This window comes from Oncorhynchus nerka, linkage group LG10, assembly GCF_034236695.1.
Source record: "Oncorhynchus nerka isolate Pitt River linkage group LG10, Oner_Uvic_2.0, whole genome shotgun sequence".
In the NCBI taxonomy this organism is placed as follows: Eukaryota; Metazoa; Chordata; class Actinopteri; order Salmoniformes; family Salmonidae; genus Oncorhynchus; species Oncorhynchus nerka.
In genome coordinates this window covers 43,608,620-43,631,490 of record NC_088405.1, presented here as the reverse complement: position 1 = coordinate 43,631,490, position 22,871 = coordinate 43,608,620, and the positions used below count along the sequence as shown (strand labels likewise).

Here is a 22,871-nt window from a genome sequence, read left to right as displayed (position 1 = left end):
GTTAGCTAAATACTGAAGAAACTTTCCAATACACTTTCAAAACAACAAAACCGAACTCTCCCTCGTTCTATGTTCAACAGGAAGTGACTATGGGTGATGGACTGTCTGTTTCTCCGTTTTGTGATTCATTCATCCTGCCTGTGAATTGGATTGCTAGAGATCTTCCATATTAGAGTAATTAGAAGCACCGCCCTCGATCACATTGCGCTACAGAAGGTGGTATGGACAGCCCAGTACATCACTGAGGCCAAGCACCCTGCCATCCAGGACCTCTATATCAGGCGGTGTGAAAGGAAGGACAGGAAATTTGCTAAAGACTCCAGCCACCTAAGCCATAGACTGTTCTCTCTGCTTCCGCACAGCAGGCGGTACCGTTGCATCAAGTCTGGCACCAACAGGCTCCTGAAAGCTTCTATCCCCAGCCATAGACTGCTAAATAGCTAACAGAATGGCTACACAGAGTTGAGCTGAGTTGACCCTTGTATTTGAATTTTTGCTCTGTCTCTATGCACTCTAACACACACATAACATGCACACACATTTATACTGACTCTAAACACACACACTCACATACAATCATAATTTACGCTGCTGCTAATCTGTTTATCATATATCCTGATGCCTAGTCACCTTAACCCTATAAATATCCACCTCTATCGCTCCAGTATCCCGGCACAATGAAAATATTTGACCGAACGGCTCAAATCGTCTTATGTAGCCAAATTTTAAATGGTGTTTTTTAAATTGGATAAAAGTAGAGAACTACAAAATGGTATATCAGACACTGCATTTTTGAGGAACAATGGGAAAGTAATTCTGCTTAGAAAGTGGATAAACTTGTAAACTCACTTTTGAGAAAATGGCCTTTAAATGTTTTGGTACCTAGTGAAGAGCTCCTCTTTGTCTACAACCATTCAGCATCGTTCACACCCTCGTAAGCTTTAGCCCCACCCATCTCGTTTTGCTCTCGGAGCGTTCAGAGCGCACATGTTTACCTCTGTTTACCTCTGGATAACATGAAAACAGCCTAACCAGCTCTGCTGGCACCAATTTCATTATGCTTTTTTGTCGACGTTTACTGACACTGGCCATATTCAACGGGTGTTGTGCGTTCATAAATTCATCAGTTATTCTGCGCTCTGGCATACTCAGACTGAATTTACGAACACACCTGAAATGGTTACTTGTGTAGTGGAGTCTTTTGTTAAGACATGTAGCTAGCTAGCTAGGTAAACAACAAACCTAGCTAGGTAAACAACGATCATACACATCACGTAACTTTAGCTAGCGGGCCAGCCAACTAACATTAGCTAGTTAAACAACAATGAACATAGTGCCAAATCATGTCGTTAGTACTCTGCATGAATCTGCTGGGAGCTGGACAGGCGGGAGCACCTGTAGGGAGGAGACGGAGAGACAGCCTGGTGCGAGGGGCTGCCACCGGAGGCCTGGTGCGTGGAGGAGGCACCGGATAGACAGGACCGTGAAGGCGCACTGGAGGTCTCCAGCACCGAGCCTGCACAACCCTACCTGGCTAGATACTCCCCGTCGCCAGGCCAGTGCGGCGAGGTGGAACAGACCGCACTGAGCTGTGCTGGCGAACCGGGGATACTGTGCGCAGGGCTGGTGCCATGTACCCAGGCCCAAGGAGACACACTGGAGACCAGATGGCACCTGGCACCTGGCTCGATGCCCACTCTAGCCCGTCCGATACGAGGCGCTTCTATTTAACGCACCAGGCTATGCCTGCGCACCGGGGACACCGTGCGCCTCACGGCATAACACGGTGCCTGCCCGGTCCACCTCTCTCCACGGTAAGCACGGGGAGTTGGCTCAGGTATCCTACCTGACTTAGCCACTACCCGTGTGCCCCCGCCTGCTTCTCGGCTCTGTTGCGCTGCTGTGCCAACTCCTCAAAAAAATGCCGCCGCTCTGCTTTGGCTGCCTCCAGCTCTTCCCTGGGGCGGCGATATTCCCCAGCATGTGCCCAGGGTCCCTTGCCGTCCAGAATCTCCTCCCATGTTCAGGAGTCCGGAGATCGCTGCTGCCCGATACCACGCTGCTTGGTCCTTGGTTGGTGGGCGATTCTGTAACGGCTTTCTTCTTCCTCTTCTGAGGAGGAGTAGTAGGAAGGATCAAAGTGTTACGGCTTCTATGAATTGTGGGTGGAGGAGTCAAGCGCAGAGAGCAGGTTAGTTCCGTACGTGGATCTTTATTCCAATGACAGCGAAAAAATTGACATGCAAAACACAAGGGCGCATGAAACAACCCGTCCAAACAAACAGGACTAAAACTGTCCGGAAAAATAAAGACCACAAAATAAACCAAAACCATAAAACAGAGAACAAGCCCGCACAATAGCCAGCGGGCCTAGTGCCCTTAGATAGCCTACAAACAAAACTAAACTCAAAACAGGTGTAACCAATTAGACCAAACTAACAGAAACAAAAGGAAAGGGAATCGATGTCAGCTAGTAGGCCAGCGACGACGACCGCCGAGCACCGCCCTAACAGGAAGGGGCACCATCTTCGGCGGGATTCGTGACACGGAGGACCAAAATGCAGCGTGGTATGTATCCATAATGTAATTTAATGAGAATGAATACAGAATACAAAAAGAACAAGAGAAACCAAATGAAAACCAAAACAGTCCCGAATGGTGCAAACACTGAAACGGAAAATAATCACCCACACCACACAGGTGGGAAAAGGTTACCTAAGTATGATTCTCAATCAGAGACAACTAACGACACCTGCCTTTGATTGAGAACCATACCAGGCCAAACACAAAAACACCACATAGAAAAAGGAACATAGACTACCCACCCAACTCACGCCCTGACCATATTAAAACAAAGACATAACAAAAGAACTAAGGTCAGAACGTGACATTCACTGTACTTGTGCACGTGACATTAAAACGTGAAACCTTGAAACAAAGAGCTAGCAGAGGGGACTAGGCTAAGCCTTCATTAGAAAACACAGGGCTTAATTGTACTCTAAATTACTGCTCTGAATTGAAGGGATTAGAGGAGCCTCCATTGAGTCTGAAATAGATTAGTGCTAGGCGTTGTCCCAAATGGCACCCTATTCGCTATACAATGCCCTATTTTTGACCAGGGCCATTTTGACCAGGGCCATAATATAGGGAATAGGGTGCCGTTTGGAACGCAGATCTACTCTCCCAGACCCCAGCTGCACTCAACTGTATCGCTGGACAAATGTGGGTAGTGGGTTTCTAGGTCTAAATATACTCATATACAATGCACATATGGATGGTAGACTTACAGTACCAGTCAAAAGTTTGGACACAGGTTTTTCTTTATTTGTACTATTTCTACATTGTAGACTAATAGTGAAGATATCAAAACTATGAAATAACACATACGGAATCATGTAGTGACCAAAAAAGTGTTAAATCAAAATATATTTTATATCTGAGATTGTTCAAAGTAGCCACCCTTTGCCTTGATGACAGCTTCGCAAACTCTTGGCATTTTCTCAACTAGCTTCATGAGGTAGTCACCAGAAATGCATTTCAATTAACAGGTGTGCCTTGTTAATTTGTGGAATTTCTTACCTTCTTAATGCATTTGAGCCAATCAGTTGTGTTGTGACAAGGTAGGGGTGGTATACAGAAGATATCCCTATTTGGTAAAAGACCAAATCCATATTATGGCAAGAACATCTCAAATAAACAAAGAGAAACGACAGTCCATCGTTACTTTAAAGACATGAAGGTCATGCAGCCGTATCCATCGACCTGGCCAAGTCTTTCAACTCTGTAAATCACCACATTCTTATTAGCAGACTCGACAGCCTTAGTTTCTCAAATGATTGCCTCGCCTGGTTCACTAACTACTTCTCAGATAAGAGTTCAGTGTGTCAAGCCTGTTGTTCGGACCTCTGGCAGTCTCTATAGGGGTGCCACAGGGTTAAATTCTCGGGCTCTCGTTTTCTCTGTATTCATCAATGATGTTGCTCTTGGTGATTCTCTGATCCACCTCTACGCAGACGACACCATTCTGTATACTTCTGGCCCCTCTTTAGACACTGTGTTAACTAACCTCCAGACGAGCTTCAATGCCATACAACTCTCCTTCCGTGGCCTCCAACTACTCTTAAATGCAAGTAAAACTAAATGCATGCTATTCAATCGATCACTGCCCGCACCTGCCCGCCTGTCCAGCATCACTACTCTGGACGGCTCTGACTTAGAATAAGTGGACAACTACAAATACCTAGGTGTCTGGTTAGACTGTAAACTCTCCTTACAGACTCACATTAAGCATCTCCAATCCAAAATGAAATCTAGAATCGGCTTCCTATATCGCAACAAATCATCCTTCACTCATGCTGCCAAACATGCCATCGTAAAACCATCCTACCGATCCTCGACTTCGGCGATGTCATCTATAAAATAGCCTCAAACACTCTACTCAACAAATTGGATGCAGTCTATCACAGTGCCATCCGTTTTGTCACCAAAGCCCCATACACTACCCACCACTGCGACCTGTACGCTCTCGTTGGTTGGCCCTCGCTTCATACTCTTCGCCAAACCCACTGGCTACAGGTTATCTACAAGTCTCTGCTAGGTAAAGCCCTGCCTTATCTCAGCTCACTGGTCACCATAGCAGCACCCACTCGTAGCACACGCTCCAGCAGGTATATCTCACTGGTTACCCCCAAAGCCAAATCCTCCTTTGGCCGCCTCTCATTCCAGTTCTCTGCTGCCAATGACTGGAACGAACTTCAGAAATCACTGAAGCTGGAGACTCATATCTCCCTCACTAGCTTTAAGCACCAGCTGTCAGAGCAGCTCACAGTTCACTGCACCTGTACATAGCCCATCTATCTACCTCATTCCCATACTGTATTTATTTATTTATTTATCTTTCTCCTTTGTACCCCAGTATCTCTACTTGCACATTCATCTTCTTCTTCTGCATATCTGCCATTCCAGTGTTTAATTTCTATATTGTAATTACTTCGCCACCATGGCCTATTTATTTCCTTAACTCCCTTATCTTACTGTATATATACTTTTTGTTTTATTTTTTCTACTGTATTATTGACTGTATGTTTTGTTTATTCCATGTGTAACTCTGTGTTGTTGTATGTGTCAAATTGCTATGCTTTATCTTGGCCAGGTCGCAGTTGCAAACGAGAACTTGTTCTCAACTAGCCTACCTGGTTAAATAAAGGTGAAATTAAAACAAATTTGAAAAATAGTGTCATGACTCTCCTGTGAATATCTGAAGGATCAGGTTACAGTGGGTCCACTCTGCAGCGCCCTCTCTCTCCTGCAGAAGGGGAGAGGGGTGAAGTTGGCCGTTTTATGATGGTTGTAAATACCTGCAGGAACTCTCTCTTTCCCGCTCTGCAAATGGAAGTTAAAAATATCTTTGTTACAACAGAGAGATTTTGTAGGACTGTGACATCCAAGATTGATGGATATTGAAACAATATTTCTGTAATCCAAACAGTTGGAACGGTCCGTGGGCACTGAAAGAACAATTATGTCAGATCAGATGGTGTTTTGGGATCTCATTTAGGACGGTTTAACAACATAGCTGTATTTCTGAATGTGTATACGTATTTCCCATTTATCAGATTTACATCTAAATGTTGTGGAACTTATATGATTAAATATGAAACTATCTGTGAGAAGATGAAATGTGATGTTAGCCTTCTAAATTATAATTATTTTTCATATAAAAGCTCTACCCAGTCAGTGACCACAACCACGTGAGCACAGACATTATGTAGGCGTCATGGAATGCCCCTTTTGCCAGAGTGCATAAAACCCCTTGTGAAGAATTAACATATCAGACCAAGCAGACGGACGGTGTTGAACCAGACGTCACGAATGGTCCGACTCTATGAGACCAGAAAACACGGAGTGTAGTTGCACGTTGAAATGGTTAGAAACTCTGAAACTCTCTCAAAGAAGAAGACTACACGTGAACATTCAGTCTGCAGCTGTTTAAGTACTTTAGTCTAGTAAACTCGACTGAGAACCACTGGGTGGTACTTTAAAGATCCATTCTAACGAACACTTCCTCTGGAAGATCCGTTCTCACAGACACTTCGAAACCAAAAAGCTTCAACTACAAAAGCCATTGTGACCTTTGGGGACAAACCAGAGACTTCTGTCGAACTACTCTCCCCAGATGGACCAGCGATTTCAACAGAGACAATGAAGATATACAATCGTAAATATTTACAAGCATTTCAAAATCCGAATGAGTGGTTGTTGGGGTGCTAAATATCCATATTTACGATGAGCGTATTATTCAACTGTAGGTAAAGTCCTTTGTCTCTTCTCTGGCTCTTTCTTACATGCCCCTCCCTTTTCATTTTTTTAACAAGCCATCATATCGGGTTATTCCACTAGGGACTTTTCATTGCATTGTGTAGTAATCAATGTGTAAGCTATCCTGTTTGTGTAATTGCGTGATTATTTAGTTAGTCCATAAATAATTTAGGCCAATAGAATTGCTGCAAAGAAACCACTACTAAAGGACATCAATAATAAGAAGAGACTTGCTTGGGCCAAGAAACAATGAACATTAGATGAGCAATGAACATTAGACCATGGAAATATGTCCAAATTTGAGATTTTTGGTTCCAACTGCCATGTCCTTGTGAGATGCAGAGTAGGTGAACGGATGATCTCCGCATGTGTGGTTCGCACCGTGAAGCATGGAGGAGGAGGTGTGATGGTGTTTTGCTGGTGACACTGTCTGTGATTTACATAGAATTCAAGGCACACTTAACCAGCATGGCTACCACAGCATTCTGCAGTGATACGCCATCCCACCTAGTTTGCGCTTGGAGAGACTATCATTTGTTTTTCAACAGAACAATGACCCAAAACACACCTCCAGGCTGTGTAAGAACTATTTGATCAAGAAGGAGAGTGATGGAGTGCTGCATCGGATGACCTGGCCTCCAAAATCACCTGACCTCAACTCATTTGAGATGAGTTGGACAGGAGAGTGAAGGAAAAGCAGCTAGCAGGTGCTCAGCATATGTGGGAACTCCTCCAAGATATATATATATATATATATATTTTTTAATCTTCTTCAGGCTAGGGTCTTTTTTTCTCAGTTTCCGCCTGACTGACGTGCCCAAAATAAAATGCCTGTTGTTCAGGCCCTGAAGCCAGGATATGCATATAATTGGTACCATTGGAAAGTAAACAATCTGAAATTTGGGGAAATGTTAAAATAATATAGGAGACTAGATATGGTAGTAGACAATCCAGAGACACACCAGAATTAGATTTTTTTGAGAGCCCATGCTCTTACAGTGGAAAGTATAGGGAAATAATTAAATCTACCTCCCAGAATGCAATTCCTATGGCTTCCACTGGGTGTCAGAACTCAATGTTCAAGGTTTCAGGCTTGTTTCCTCCAAAACGAGTAAGAATAATGAGTTTTAGTACTGGGACACACTATTGGAAATTTGTGTATGCGCGCGCGATGAAGACGATATGCACCTGCTAATATCGTTTTCCTATTAAACATACTTCTTTCCGTATGAAATATTATAGTTTGATAACATTTTATGGTATCTCAGGAGTCAATAGACTTGTTTTAACAAAGTTTAGCGGTATGGAGTGGATTATTCAAATCGATGGCGCCAACTAAATGGACTTTTTGGGGTATAAAGTAGGATTTTATCTAACAAAACAACACTAAATGTTATAGCTGGGACCCTTTGGATGACAAATCAGAGGAAGAATTTCAAAAAGTAAGTGAATATTTTAAATTGTGATTTGTGAATTTATGAAACCTGTGCCGGTGGAGAAATATTTTGACGCGGGGCGCCGTCCTCAAACAATCACATGGCATTCTTACGCTGTAATGGCTACTGTAAATCGGACAGTGCAGTTAGATGAACAAGTATTTAAGCCTTCAACCGATATAAGACACTTGTATGTACCTACATGTTTAATATCCATCATTTATATGATTATTTATTCGAATTGCGCGCCCTCCAGTGTCACCAGAAGTTGTCCCGCTAGCGGGACGCCTAGCCTTAAGATTATTTACAATAGGCCACGGAAGTCTGGATATACTGCAAAATGGGCCAAATCTGAAGGCATATTAGATCATTCTAGTCTGGTGGCTTTCCCTCTCTTCCCCTCTCTTATCAAACTGAAATTACTACTATAGTTATCGAATCAGTGTTTTCACCCTGGTATCTGTGGTATCTGTAATAACTGACTCCCAGCAGTGCGTCAGAGAGGACATGCATCAGAGTATGTTGTGTAGCTATAGCGAGCAGTGAGGGGAAGAGCAGGGCTGTGCTGGGAAGGGCATCGGTCTCCAGACCCACCAGACCCAAACACCATGAGTCTCTCTATTTGGACCCCTGGCCAACCCTCACCCTTGTTCTGACAGAAGCCTCATCCATCCACCAGCCAACCTCAAAGGGCCTAAGCGATTAGCCCTCAGAAAGGCCTGTTTGATAGGATGCTCTATCAACACCTTCTTGTCCACAGTGTGTAGGACAAGTGCAAAAATGCATGCACACCACCATAGACACGCACACTCAGAGACGTGTGCATACAGTGCCTTCGAAAAATATTCAGACCCCTTGACTTTTTCCATATTTTGTTACGTTACAGCCATATTCTAAACTTGATTCAATCATTTTTTCCCCCTCATCAATCAACACACTATACCCCATAATGACAAAGCAAAAACAGGTTTCTATACATTTTTACTCATTTATAAAACTCAGTTACTTTGTTGAAGCACCTTTGGCAGCTATTACAGCCTTGAGTCTTCTTGGGTATGCTTTGCACAAGCTTTGCAAGCTTTGTACACCTGTATTTGGTGAGTTTCTCCCATTCTTCTCTGCAGATTCTCTCAACCTCTGTCAGTTTGGATGGGGAGCTTTGCTGCACAGCTATTTTCAGGTCTTTCCAAAGATGTCCGATAGGGTTCAAGTCCGGGCTCTGGCTGGGCCACTCAAGGACATTCAAAGACTTCTCCCGAAGCCACTCCTGCGTTGTCTTAGCTGTGTGCTTAGGGTCGTTGTCCTGTTGGAAGGTGAACTTTCGCCCCAGTCTGAGGTCCTGAGCGCTCTGGAGCAAGTTTTCATCAAGGATCTTTCTGTACTTTGCTCTGTTCATCATTCCCTGATGCTGCCACCACCATGCTTCACTGTAGGGATGGTGCCAGGTTTCCTCCAAACGCTTAGCATTCAGGCCAGAGTTCAACCTTGGTTTCATTAGACCAAAGAATCTTGTTTCTCATGGTCTGATAGTCTTTAGGTGCCATTTGGCAAACTCCAAGCGGGCTGCCATGTGCCTTTTTACTGAGGAGTGGCTTCCATCTGGCCACTCTACCGTAAAGGCCTGATTGGTGGAGTGCTGCAGAAATGGTTTTCCTTTCGGAAGGTTCTCCCAGCTCTGTCAGAATGACCATCAGGTTATTGGTCACCTCCCTGACCAAGGCCCTTCTCCCCCGATTGCTGAGAATGCTCTAGGACGAGTAGTGGTGGTTCCAAACTTCTTCAATATAAGAATGATGGAGGCCGCTGTGTTCTTGGGGACCTTCAATGCTTGCAGACATTTTTTGGTAACCTTCCCCAGATCTGTGCCTCGAGTCAATCCTGTCTTGGAATTCTACGGACAATTCCTTCGACCTCGTGGCTTGTTTTTTTCTCTGACGTACCCTGTCAACTGTGGGACCTTATACAGACAGGTGTGTGCCTTTCCAAATCATGTCCAATCAATCGAATGTACCACAGGTGGACTCCAATCAAGTTGTAGAAACATCTCAAGGATGGTCAATGGAAACAGGATGCACCAGAGCTCAATTGAGTCTCATAACAAAGGGTCTGAATACCTATGTAAATAAGGTTTTTCTGCTTTTTTATTTTTAATACATTTGGAGAAAAAAAATCTCTAAACCTGTTTTTGCTTTGTAATTAGGGGGTGTTGTGTGTAGATTGCTGAGGATTTTTAATTGATTTCATCCATTTTAGAATAGGGCTGTAATGTAACAAAATGTGGAAAAAGTCAAGGGGTCTGAATACTTTCTGAAAGCACTGTACACGTACAACCTTTGGCCTCCTGAACCACCAAGTAGCCTGTTTGATATAGGGTGACCTATAAACATGTTCTCGCACACCCCTGTGTCAAGGAAAAGTGGACTATATACAACTACCACTCAGAGCGTATGCACATACTGTACATGCATGAGCTCACACAAAAGTTAATAAATACACTTAATACTCTCCTGTCTCTCTCACTCCTGAATTCTCCTGTCTCTCTCACTTGCACAAGTATAGAACTTCAGGTCAGGTACACATATTGAATCTTTTATTTAACTAGGCAAGTCAGTTAAGAGAAAATTCGTATTTACAATGACAGCCTACACCGGCAAAACCCAGACGACGCTGAGCCAATTGTGCCCTGCCCTATGGGACTCCCAATCATGGCCAGTTGTGATACAGCCTGGATTTGAACCAGGATGTCTGTAGTGATGCCTCTAGTACTGAGTTGCAATGCTTTTGACCACTGCGCCACCCCGGGAGACCCATAAAAGTCCATTTTTAATTAGAAGAAAAAACGTTCACCATATTTAATAATGATTAACACATAAAAGCATTCTTGAGTTCTTTGAATTGACAATCGTGACCTGGAAGATCATCTAGGTTATTCTGGGTTATGACAACTGGTAGTTCATGTTTAACTTGTTTTTATCTCTGTCAGTGAGTCAGTCTACGCTTTTATTGCAGCGATAAATCACTTTTAATTAAAGGACATAAAAGCATTTTCCTTCAGGTCAGACGAGGGCCTCAAACATAATGTGTCTTTGGGATAACAGGCTGTCCTTCAGTAATAGGAGCAGAGCCAAGGCAGCAAACGCCACAGCCTCATTGACGTGTATGTGTGTGTGTGTGTGTGTGTGTGTAACAATACAGAGGCGGATGCAAGATGCAAGCAACGATGGTTTAATGAATACAGGTTACAGCAGCAACAGGACAGACAGACTGTACTCAGACGGAATCCGACCCAGGGACTAGGGCGCATCCTCCTATGAGAGCGTGCTGAGAAACCCAGGGGAGAGTGTCCGGATGGGTAGGAAGGAGCACAGCAGATAATCCACACAAGGGCGGCGAGAGATGAGCACGGACACACGACACAACCTCAGGGAAGTAACAACGATCTGACAACAAGAAACACTGGTTACAGAACATATAAAGGGAAGATAAGTGATTCCAGCTGGCGCAGACAATCAGGCCGAGATTGGGAACCACGCCCACACAAACACAGGAGAGAGAGAGAGAGAGAGAGAGAAAAGGAAAAGGAGGCAGTGGATTCATGAACCGTGACAATACCCCCCTAGGAACGCCTCTTGGCGTTCCCAGGCGAATTTACCTGTCGATTGAAATCATCGATAAGGGAGTGATCCAGAATGTCCCTAGCAGGTACCCAACTTCTCTCCTCCGGGCCGTAACCCTCCCAGTCCACCAGGTACTGGAATCCGCGTCCCTCCTTCTAGAGTCCAAAATACGATTGACAGAAAAGGTGGGTTCCCCATCAACAAGTCGTGGCGGCGGGGGAACCGGGACCGGTGGGTTAATGCGTGCCTGAAACACAGGTTTTATTTTAGACACATGAAAGGTAGGATGAATTCTCCTATACGCCGGAGGAAGCTGGAGCCGGACCGACACCGGACTAATGATCCTGGTGACTTTGAACGGGCCGATAAATTTGGGGGCAAGCTTGTTCGAAACGGATCGGAGTGGAATGTTCTTAGTAGAAAGCCACACTCTTTGGCCAACGACGTATACCGGAGGCTTCGACCGGTGGCGATCGGCCTTAGTCTTGGTGCGCGCCCCACCCGGAGAAGAGTCTCACGGGCTCTGCTCCATGCGTGACGGCACCTCTGGATGAAAGCGTGAGCGGAGGGAACAGACACCTCGGACTCCGTACTGGGAAAGATAGGTGGCTGGTAACCTAAACTACACTCAAACGGAGAGAGACCTGTGGCTGCCACTGGCAACGAATTGTGAGCGTACTCAACCATAGAGAGTTGTTGACTCCAGGAAGAGGGATTCTTAGAAACCAAACATCGCAACACTCTCTCCAAATCTTGGTTGGCCCTCTCCGCTTGACCGTTGCTCTGGGGATGAAACCCTGAAGACAGGCTGACACTCGCTCCCAGTAACCTACAAAACTCTTGCCAAAACTTGGACACAAATTGGGGCCCCCTGTCAGAAACTACGTCCATCGGCAGACCATGTAAGCGAAAGACGTGATCCACGACAGTTACCGCTGTCTCCTTGGCAGATGGTAATTTAGGCAAGGGAATAAAATGAGCCGCCTTTGAGAACCGGTCCACCACGGTCAAAACAACCGTCTTGCCCTGGGAGGGCGGGAGGGCGGTAACAAAATCTAGCGCGATGTGGGACCAGGGTCTCGAAGGGACCGACAGCGGTTGGAGTAACCCATCTGGGGGTCGATTAGAAGTCTTCCCAGTGGCACAAACCGAGCAAGCCAAGACAAAACTGTGAATGTCACGAGCCATCAGTGGCCACCAAAAGCGTTGCTTAACCAAAAGCTAGTGCGACTGACTCCTGGATGACACGCTACGTTGGAGCAATGCCCCCACCGAATAACATCGGACCGACACCCCTCCGGCACAAACAACCGATTAGGCGGGCAACCGGGCGGAGGCGTTACCCCTTCTAAGGCCGTTTTGACCCTCGATTCAACCTCCCATGTGAGTGTGGAGACCACTAGGGTCCCGGGTAGGATGCACTCGGGAGTGGATGGGCGTTCGGAATGGTCAAAAATGCGAGAAAGGGAATCGGGTTTGACATTCTTGGAACCCGGGCGATACGGGAGAGAGAAGTCAAAACGTCCGAAAAAGAGTGCCCACCGCGCCTGCCTGGAGTTGAGTCGCTTGGCGGTTCTGATATATTCCAAATCTTTGTGATCGGTCCAAACTATAAAAGGTACCCCCGAACCCTCTAACCAATGGCGCCACTCCTCCAGTGCTAACTTCACTGCCAACAACTCTCTGTTGCCAATGTCGTAGTTGCGTTCCGCAGGTGATAACCGATGGGAAAGGAACGCGCAAGGGTGCATCTTGTCGTCAGAAGAGGAACGTTGGGAAAGTACCGCACCTACCCCCACCTCTGAAGCGTCCACCTCCACCACGAACTGACGCGAGGGATCGGGAGCTATGAGGATGGGAGCCGAAACAAAGCGGCTCTTGAGTTTGACGAATGCAGCCTCGGCTGTATCGGACCACCTGAACGTCACTCTGGGGGAGGTTAAGGCGGTAAGAGGAGCGACTATCTGGCTAAAGTTGCGAACGAAACGCCGGTAGAAATTGGCGAATCCCAGAAACCTCTGTAGGGCCTTACGGGAATCTGGGCTTGGCCAATCCACCACAGCCTTAACCTTGTCAGGATCCATGCGAATACCTTCAGTCGAGACGATGTAACCTAGGAATGGAACGGATTGTGCATGAAAATGCATTTCTCCGCCTTGACAAAAAGTCCATTCTCCAACAACCTCTGAAGCACTCGTCTGACGTGCTGAACGTGTTCCTGGAGAGAAGAAGAAAAAATCAGTATGTCATCCAGGTAAACATATATGAACTGATCAATCATATCTCTCAGCACGTCATTTACGAGTGCCTGGAAAACCGCTGGGGAGTTGGATAGCCCAAAAGGCATGACCAAATATTCGAAGTGCCCTCTGGGGGTGTTAAACGCGGTCTTCCATTCGCCCCCCCCCCTTATGCGAACCAAATGATATGCATTACGTAAATCCAACTTAGTGAACACGGATGCTCCCTGTAACCTTTCAAAGGCTGAGGACATCAACGGTAAGGGATAGGTATTCTTCACTGTGATGTTATTCAACCCACGGTAATCAATGCAAGGACGCAGAGATCCGTCCTTCTTCTCCACAAAGAAGAACCCCGCCCCGCTGGAGAAGAGGAAGGACGAATGAATCCAGATGCCAGAGAACCAGAGATGTATCTCTCCATAGCCTCCCTCTCAGGAACAGAGAGAGAATATAACTTGCCTTTAGGCGGAGACTCACCTGGCAATAATTCTATTGCACAGTCATAGGGACGATGCGGAGGAAGAGAAGCAGCACGGGACTTACTGAACACCTCCTTCAGGTCGAGGTATTCAACGGGCACGTTAGACAAATCCACTGCCTCCTCTAGAAACACAGAATCAGACACAGACGAACAAGCAGACACTAAACAGGACTCAAGACATTTGTTACTCCACATGGATATAGAGTTATGACCCCAGTCAACTCTGGGGTTGTGTTGGGTGAGCCAAGGGTGGCCGAGAACTAATGGTGCAAGGGGTGAGTCCATGAGTAGAAATGATAGTGTCTCAGTGTGATTGCCAGAAGTGATGAGTGTGATAGGTTCAGTGGTGTGAGAAATGTTGGGTAGTTCTTGACCATTGAGAGCGTTGACGGATATCTTGTGCGTGAGTGAGGTGATAGGAATCTGGAGTTTGTGAGCGAACTTGAAGTCCATGAAATTACCCTCTGCTCCTGAGTCCAGTAAGGCTTGGGTGTCGTGCGTGTGGTTGGCCCATCTTAGTCTTACCGGGAGGAGAGTAGATAATGAGGTCTTCTCTGTGGTGACACCACCCGATAGTAGCCTCATGCTTACTACCGGGCCTAATCTTTTACCGGGCAGGAGTGGATAAAGTGGCCCGCTCTACCACAGTAGAGACAGAGTCCTTGGGATCTCCGCCTCTCCCTCTCTTCCCGGGAGAGGCGAGCTCTCCCAGCTGCATGGGTTCGTGAGCGGAGGCTGAACTGGCCGTGTTCCCGCCGCTGGCATGCCAGCCCTCCGAGTCGTTATACGGTCTGTTAGGGCATGCTCGGCGGCCAACACGACTCAGACGAGCGTCGACCCTCAAGGCTAGTTCCACTAGTCCATTTAAACTCCTGGGAAGGTCCAGAACATAAATCTCCTTCTGGATCCGGTCCTCCAGCCCATGCAGGAACATGTCCCACTGCGCCTCCTCGTTCCACTGACACTCTGCGGCCAGAGTGCGGAATTGGATGGAGTATTCCGATACTGAACGGTCTCCTTGGCGAAGGTCAGCGAGTAGTCTGGCCGCCTCCCTACCCGCCACGGCCCGATCGAAGACCCTTCTCATCTCCTCGGAGAGTGTCTGGAAAGAGGTGCAGCATGGGTCCTGGTTCGCCCACACCGCCGTTCCCAAAGAGCCGCTTTGCCTGATAGCAGTGTGAGTACGAATGCTACCTTAGACTGTTCACGGTTGAAGGTCCGTGGCTGCAACGAGAAATGCATGGAACATCTCGTAAGAAAAGCTCTGCAATAGTCAGGATCACCTGAATAACCCTCTGGTGTCGGTAGCCGTGGCTCTAGCTGGGAATCCGGCTCTGGCGGGGCGGGTTGAACTGCCGGTGTAGGTGGCGCAGCGAGACCCCTCAGATGTTGTAATTGTTGGGTCAGCTGGGATACCTGCGTCGCAATGGCTTGTACTTCCCGACCTGTGCTGGAGATGTTCTCCTCTTGTTGATCCATTCTCGTGATACTACGGGAAATGAATTCGGTCAGACTCGTTGAACTCGCTGCATCCATGGTCTGGTCAGATCGTTCTGTAACAATACAGAGGCGGATGCAAGATGCAAGCAACGATGGTTTAATGAATACAGGTTACAGCAGCAACAGGACAGACAGACTGTACTCAGACGGAATCCGACCCAGGGACTAGGGCGCATCCTCCTATGAGAGCGTGCTGAGAAACCCAGGGGAGAGTGTCCGGATGGGTAGGAAGGAGCACAGCAGATAATCCACACAAGGGCGGCGAGAGATGAGCACGGACACACGACACAACCTCAGGGAAGTAACAACGATCTGACAACAAGAAACACTGGTTACAGAACATATAAAGGGAAGATAAGTGATTCCAGCTGGCGCAGACAATCAGGCCGAGATTGGGAACCACGCCCACACAAACACGGGAGAGAGAGAGAGAGAGAGAGAGAGAGAGAAAAGGAAAAGGAGGCAGTGGATTCATGAACCGTGACAGTGTGTGTGTGTGTGTGTGTGTGTGTGTGTGTGTGTGTGTGTGTGTGTGTGTGTGTGCGTGCGTGCGTACGAGCATACCCGTGTGTTCTGTGTTGCTCCATTACTCTGCAATCTAATGCTCATCTGCTTCTTCTGTGCTCAGGAGCTACAGGACAAACCTAGCCTTGACCACACAGTCAAAACCACCCAACCAACACGTTGAAGGGAAACAGTGGAACCATCTGGGCAATGCCTTATCCAGCTGCTTTCTAAAAAGCCATCAGTTGTTTTTAAAGGCCATCATGTGGGAAAAGGGACATACGTTCCGATATATCAACTGAGTTCCTGAGAAACAAAGCCTTTTCACCAGTCCCTTCCTGGAGGGCTTCACCCCCAGGACTAAATAAGGATGCTGCTTGTATCAGAAGTGCAGCTGGGCAGAGTTCCCTTGGTTTTCATACTGAAACACAAGAGGGCTGCTGTGGTTTGGTTATGTGACAGGAACATATTGTGACAGGACTGGTTATGTGACAGGACTGTGTGCTCTCTTTCTCTGCGCCCGACATGAGTAAGTCACTTAAGTGTGTTAACACTCGCAAGGCTGCAGGCCCAGACGACATCCCAAGCCGCGTCCTCAGAGCATGTGCAGACCAGCCGGCTGGTGTTTAAGGACATATTTAATTTTTCCATATCCCAGTCTGTTGTGTCCACTTGCTTCAAGATGTCCACCATTGTTCCTGTACCCAAGAAAGCAAAGGTAACTGAACTAAATGACTATCGCCCTGTAGATCTCTCTTCTGTCATCATGAAGTGCTTTGAGAGGCTAGTTAAGGGCCTACATCACCTCCACCTTACCCGACAACCTAGACCCATTACAATTCGCATACAGCCCCAACAGATACACAGACGACGCAATCGCACTGCACACTGCCCTATCCCACCTGAACAAGAGAAATAACTATGTAAGAATGCTGTTCATCATGCTTTGGGGCTGTTTTTCTGCAAAGGGACCAGGATGACTGATCTGTGTAAAGGAAAGAATGAATGGGGCCATGTATCGTGAGATTTTGAGTGAAAACCTCCTTCCATCAGCAAGGGCATTGAAGATGAAACGTGGCTGGGTCTTTCAACATGACAATGATCCCAAACACACCGACCCGGGCAACAAAGGAGTGGCTTCGTAAGAAGCATTTCAAGGTCCTGGAGTGGCCTAGCCAGTCTCCAGATCTCAACCCCATAGAAAATCTTTGGAGGGAGTTGAAAGTCCGTGTTGCCCAGCAACAGCCCCAAAACATCACTGCTCTAGAGGAGATCTGCATGGAGGAATGGGCCAAAAACCTTCTGAAAACTTACAGAAAACGTTTGACCTCTGTCATTGCCAACAAAGGGTATATAACAAAGTATTGAGATAAACTTTTGTTATTGACCAAATACTTATTTTCCACCATAATTTGCAAATAAATTCATTAAAAATCCTACAATGTGATTTTCTGGATTTTTTTTCTCTCATTTTGTCTGTCATAGTTGAAGTGTACCTATGATGAAAATTACAGGCCTCTCTAATTTTTTTAAGTAGGAGAACTTGCACAATTGGTGGCTAACTAAATACTTTTTTGCCCCACTGTATCTGTTTTTTATTTGTAATACATTTGCAAACATTTCTAAAAACCTGTTGTTGCTTTGTCATTATGGGGTATTGTGTGTATATATTGATGATGAAATTAATTTCATACATTTTTGAATAAGGCTGAAATGTAACAAAATGTGGAAAAAGCCAAGGGGTCTGAATACTTTCCGAATGCACTGTATGTATGTGTATATATATTGCTCGTTCTGATATTCCTTCATTTCTTTCTCTTTACTTTTTTGGATTATGTGCGTATTGTTTTGTATTACTAGGTATTATTACTGCACTGTTGGAGCTAGAAACACAAGCATTTCGCTGCACCTCTGTGATAACATCTGCAAATCTTTGTACACGACCAATAAACTTTGATTTGTTTTAGTAAGAGATCTCTGAGTAGTAAGAGGCCTTAAAACGGCAAAGGGTTTGGGTTTTTGGGGCAGTTGAGAAAAACATGAATGAATAATGTGTCGAAACAAGACACTGTTAATCTAGAACGTAAGTAATGATATGGCTGTAAGGTGAGTTTCACTCCTCAGTAATTTCGACACACAAAAGCCTTTTGAGGGGTTGTGGGAAAAGTGAGTGTTACTACACAACGGAGAAAAGAAACAAGAAACACATGCTTGGTGGCACACATATCAAGTTTCCTTTTGAATGGGAGGGAGGCAACAAAGAACAAGGTACCCACAAGGTATAGAAACATTTTCTCATCTCGTACAAACCTTACCTGACATTCTATATTGAGGCTTTTATGTGGCTTTTTAATTTTGGTAGACTGCTTTGAGACATAACAATCCACCAGTGTTGCATATCTGAAACTTGTGGGCTGTATTTAACGTCCATGAGGAAAATCTTGCACATGTTCAGAGCATGGTTAAGGGTCTGTTCAAAAGGGTGCAAACGTTGCAAAACGGTTAGATAGAAATGCATTTTTTGTAACAGATATGATTTTCTGTCATGATGACCCGGGCACCATGTTAACTATATTCATACATTTTGTATCTGCAACATTTAACATCTATTCCGAATGTTGCACCTCAAGGAACACAACCCCAAGTGTAGGGGACATGTATTAACACTCACACTTGATGTTGAAAGAAGCGTTAGTAGAGTGGGCCTCCTCTCCTGTGACCGTGTTGGTGGCCACGCACTCAAAGTTGCCAGCGTCCACTCTCCGGTCCACCGCCGTGAACTTGAGGTTGCTGACCTCGCGGAACCGCCTCTCGGTGTCATCCAGGGGCTGACCGTTGTTTAGCCAGCCATACTGGATGTCTGCTGGGTCGCTGACCTCACAGCGGAGCATGGCACTGCGGCCATGCAATGCATCCTGGGATTTGGGCTCCTTGGTGAACTGGATAGGTGCTGCCTGGATGCAAAGAACTGAGGGAAATAGAGGAGAGATGGGGAGGGGAGGGACAATGTGGGGAGGGAGAGAGAGATAATGTTGAAATTAGGTTACCACTGACCACAATAGTAACATTTTATTGCCGTTTCCATTAGTCACCATTGTACCACAACAACATATGGTCTTGAGCAATGAAGCCATTAAAAGGTTTGATTCGAGTCATTCAAGACATTTAAATGTTGTTTAATAGTAGGTCTTAATCCAGTGAATAAACATTGTCAGGAAACGGACAGCTGAATTGAAAACTGAAATGTATTGCTAAAATGTTGTAAGGATAATGACAGCCAAGAAAAGTAGATTCTCATTCCCGAATGTATTGGACAAATAATTCAAGCCCTTTCTATATGTTTTTTTTCTTCTGCAGTACAGGCTTGTCTCATGAAAGAGCTGTGTTTCATGAGAACAGAGGGAGAAGGAAAGAGAGACTTCTGACACACATCCTCTCCTTCCTCACGGTCATGTTCCATCAGCTCACAGACATACCGTGAGCACACACACACGCACTTAACTCCCAGCACCATAGAGAAATATTTTCAGCCCTATTTACTAATGTCTCCATGATTTGAGGAGCAGTGAAAAGGATGGGAATAAATACAAGGCTTGTCCACAGTTGACCTATATCAAAATGTGACAGACTAAATTTGACCATAGGACTAACAGTGTGAAATAAGGGATGGGGCGGGTGGCATTTACAGGGCTCTGGTCAAAATAAGTGCACTATGTAGGGAATAGGGTGCCATTTGGGATGCAATCCAGGCCTCTCAGTAGGCCTACACTAAATCATGTCCCACTGAGTGTTGTTATGAGTTTTCACGTCATGGTCTGTGGCAAAGTGTATTATCAAAGTGAAAGGTCCATTGGCAGAGTTGACGTAAACTTAAAATACACCTAGTTGAGTGTGTGTATGGTTTCTCTGGGCTCATGTGGGTTAAAGGGCTTTTGTATTGGTCCGATGCGAGATGATTAAGTAACTTCGCTTATATGTGATCTGTATTCCTATGTGAAAACCATAGATTCGGGCCTAATTTATTTCAATTGACTGATTTCCTTTCAACTCAGTAAAATCTTAGAAACTGTTGCATGTTGTGTTTATATTTCTGTTCGGTATATAACAGGCTGCTGTTTAAAGTTGCCCCAGCGTGAGCTGCAATGCGGCCTCTATAATGCTTCTGTCAGGGTTGAAGCCAAGGAGAATCTTTCAGGAGGATTAAATCAAGATGAGCTGAGGTAATCTCCCATCCCATCCCCACCTCCTCACCTGGCCTCCCTCATCTCCCCTCAGTCCGGCCTTTGTCTCCTTGCAGCTGGCCGTGGGAGGCAGAAAAAAACACAGGTGAGCACTGCCAAGTCCACTAGTTGGTGGGGGAAGGTGGAAGAAGTGGGAACACCTAGTAAGGTGACAGGGCTGCTTGAGTTACCTTTTATACAGAGTGACTGAAGCAGAGTTCATTTTGTTTATTTAACCAGGTAAGTTGACTGAGAACACATTCTCATTTACAGCAACAACCTGGGGAATAGTTACAGGGGAGAGGAGGGGGGATGAAAGAGCCAATTGTAAACTGGGGATGATTAGGTGACTGAGAGCCAGATTGGGAATTTAGCCAGGACTCCGAAGTTAACACCCCTTCTCTGACGATAAGTGCCATGGGCCATCTCTGAACACAGAGAGTCAGGACATCCATTTAACGTCCCATCCAAAAGACAGCTTCCGGAAGCATCTGGTCTCCCATCCAGGGACCAACCAAGACCCTGCTTAGCTTCAGAAGCAAGCCAGCAGTGGGATGCAGGGTGGTATGCTGCTGGCCCAGTGAGTGAGGGGGTCTCCTCCATAAAAATATAATGAATAGAATATCAATATAGTCTAGAAATAGAATTGTTATTCTATTATACAGTCGCCAGTGAACGTCTACACACCCCCTGCACAGGCTTCACATTTTGCTGCCTTAAAATTCAATAAAAAAAGGGATTTACATTTTTTTTTCCTACCAACCTACTCCACATTTTAAAAGTGAAAGAAAAAGTATACAACATTTTCCACAAAAAGAAATAACAAAAGAGAATGTATTGACAGTGTATGTCTTCACAGCCTAAAATGAATACTTGGTAGAATCACCTTTGGCAGCTCAGCTGTGAATTATATTCTACCAACCTTGCACAACCATTAGGGCAAAATACACATGTCCATTGTTTTTGTCAAAATTGTTCAAGCTCAGTAAACTTGGTTGGGAATCATTGATGGACAGCAATATTCAAATCAAATCCAATTTAATTTGTCATATGCGCCGAATGCTTACTTAACCAACAATACAGTTCAAGAAATAGAGATGTTTGGTTTTGTGGGTTATTGTCTATGTGTAGTTGCCTGTCAGTACTTGTGTCTCATAGCGTCACGGTTGTTTTGTATAGTTTGTTCAGTGTTTATTCTTCATTAAAAGAAGTATGTATTCTTATCACGCTGAGCCTTGGTCTCCTCGTTATGACGAACGTGACACCTTGGGATAGTTTTATATTTTAGTGAGACAATCACACAAATTGCAATGCCAAAGACACACTAGAATGCTTTCCAGGAGGAGTTGAGTGTTCCCGCGTGGTTTAGTCTCAGTCCTGACTTAAATTGTCTTGAATGTCAGAGACAAGAATTGAATATTGCTATCTATCAATGATTCCTGAGCTTTACTGAGCTTGAGCAATTTTTAAAAAATGGATCTATGTTGCATGAAGATTTGTAGAAAGTTTGTAGAATCTTGTAAAAAATTATTCACAGCTGTAATGGTTGCCAAAGGTGCTTCCACCAAGCATTAACTCAGGGATGTGAAGACATACTCAATCAAGACATCTTTGTTGTACTCTTTTTTTGCAATACATTTTGACAATATTCTGTAACTTTCTTTTACTTTTAAAATGTAGACCTGGTTGTGTAGATGTCATTTTAATGTAACAAAATGTGAAGGCTGTACAAGGGGTGTGTAGACTTTCACTAAGCACTGTATTTCAATGGTCTTCTCTTATTTCTCAGGGAGAGGCTCTACCGCAGCCAAGAGGAGTAGCCTATCATGAAAAGGTGGTACAGTAGGTTAACCTTTCATTAATATACTAACCACTACACTGATGTACAGTGTCTTCAGAAAGCATTCATACCCCTTGACATATTGCACATTTTGTTGTGTTACAGCCTGAATTCAAAATGGATTAATTAAAATTAAAAAAATCGACACACAATACCTCATACCTCATTAAGTTTGCGGACGACAAAGTGAAAACATGTTAAGAAATGTTTGCAAATGTATTGACAATGAAATACATAAATATCTAATTTACATAAGTATTCACACCCCTGAGTCAATATTTTGTAGAAGCGCCTGTTTAAAAAAATATATATATATATATATTTATTTAACTAGGCAAATTAGTTAAGAACAAATTCTTATTTACAATGACGGTTTATCCCGGCCCTAACCCGGACGAAGCTGGGCCACTTGTGCACCGCCCTATGGGACTCACGATCACGGCAGTGCCTTAGACCGCTGCGCCACTTTGGTGCGATTGTAGATTTGATTCTTGTTGGGTAAGTATTTTTAAGAATGTTGCACACCTGGATTGTACAATATTTTCCCCATTATTCTTTTAAAAATACTTCAAGCTCACAGTAATGTATTGTGTTGAATTTGCCCCAAATATAAGGCTTTGTATTCAAAAAGTTATTTCTTTGCAAAATTTCTTGCAGTATTACTTAAGTGCCGTGTTGCAAAAAGGGTGCATTTTGGAATATTTTTTATTCT

The 22,871-nt window shown here is 45.0% G+C and overlaps 1 protein-coding gene across 1 annotated transcript in view; it reads right to left on the bottom strand.

The window, feature by feature from the left end:
• LOC115135365 (inactive tyrosine-protein kinase 7-like) overlaps positions 1–22,871 on the bottom strand; it is a 211,400-nt gene that overhangs the window by 82,898 nt on the left and 105,631 nt on the right. The window contains exon 2 of the mRNA XM_029669993.2: positions 18,771–19,067. Within this exon, the coding sequence (XP_029525853.1) occupies positions 18,771–19,067 (297 nt within the window). The remainder of the gene's footprint in view (positions 1–18,770; positions 19,068–22,871) is intronic.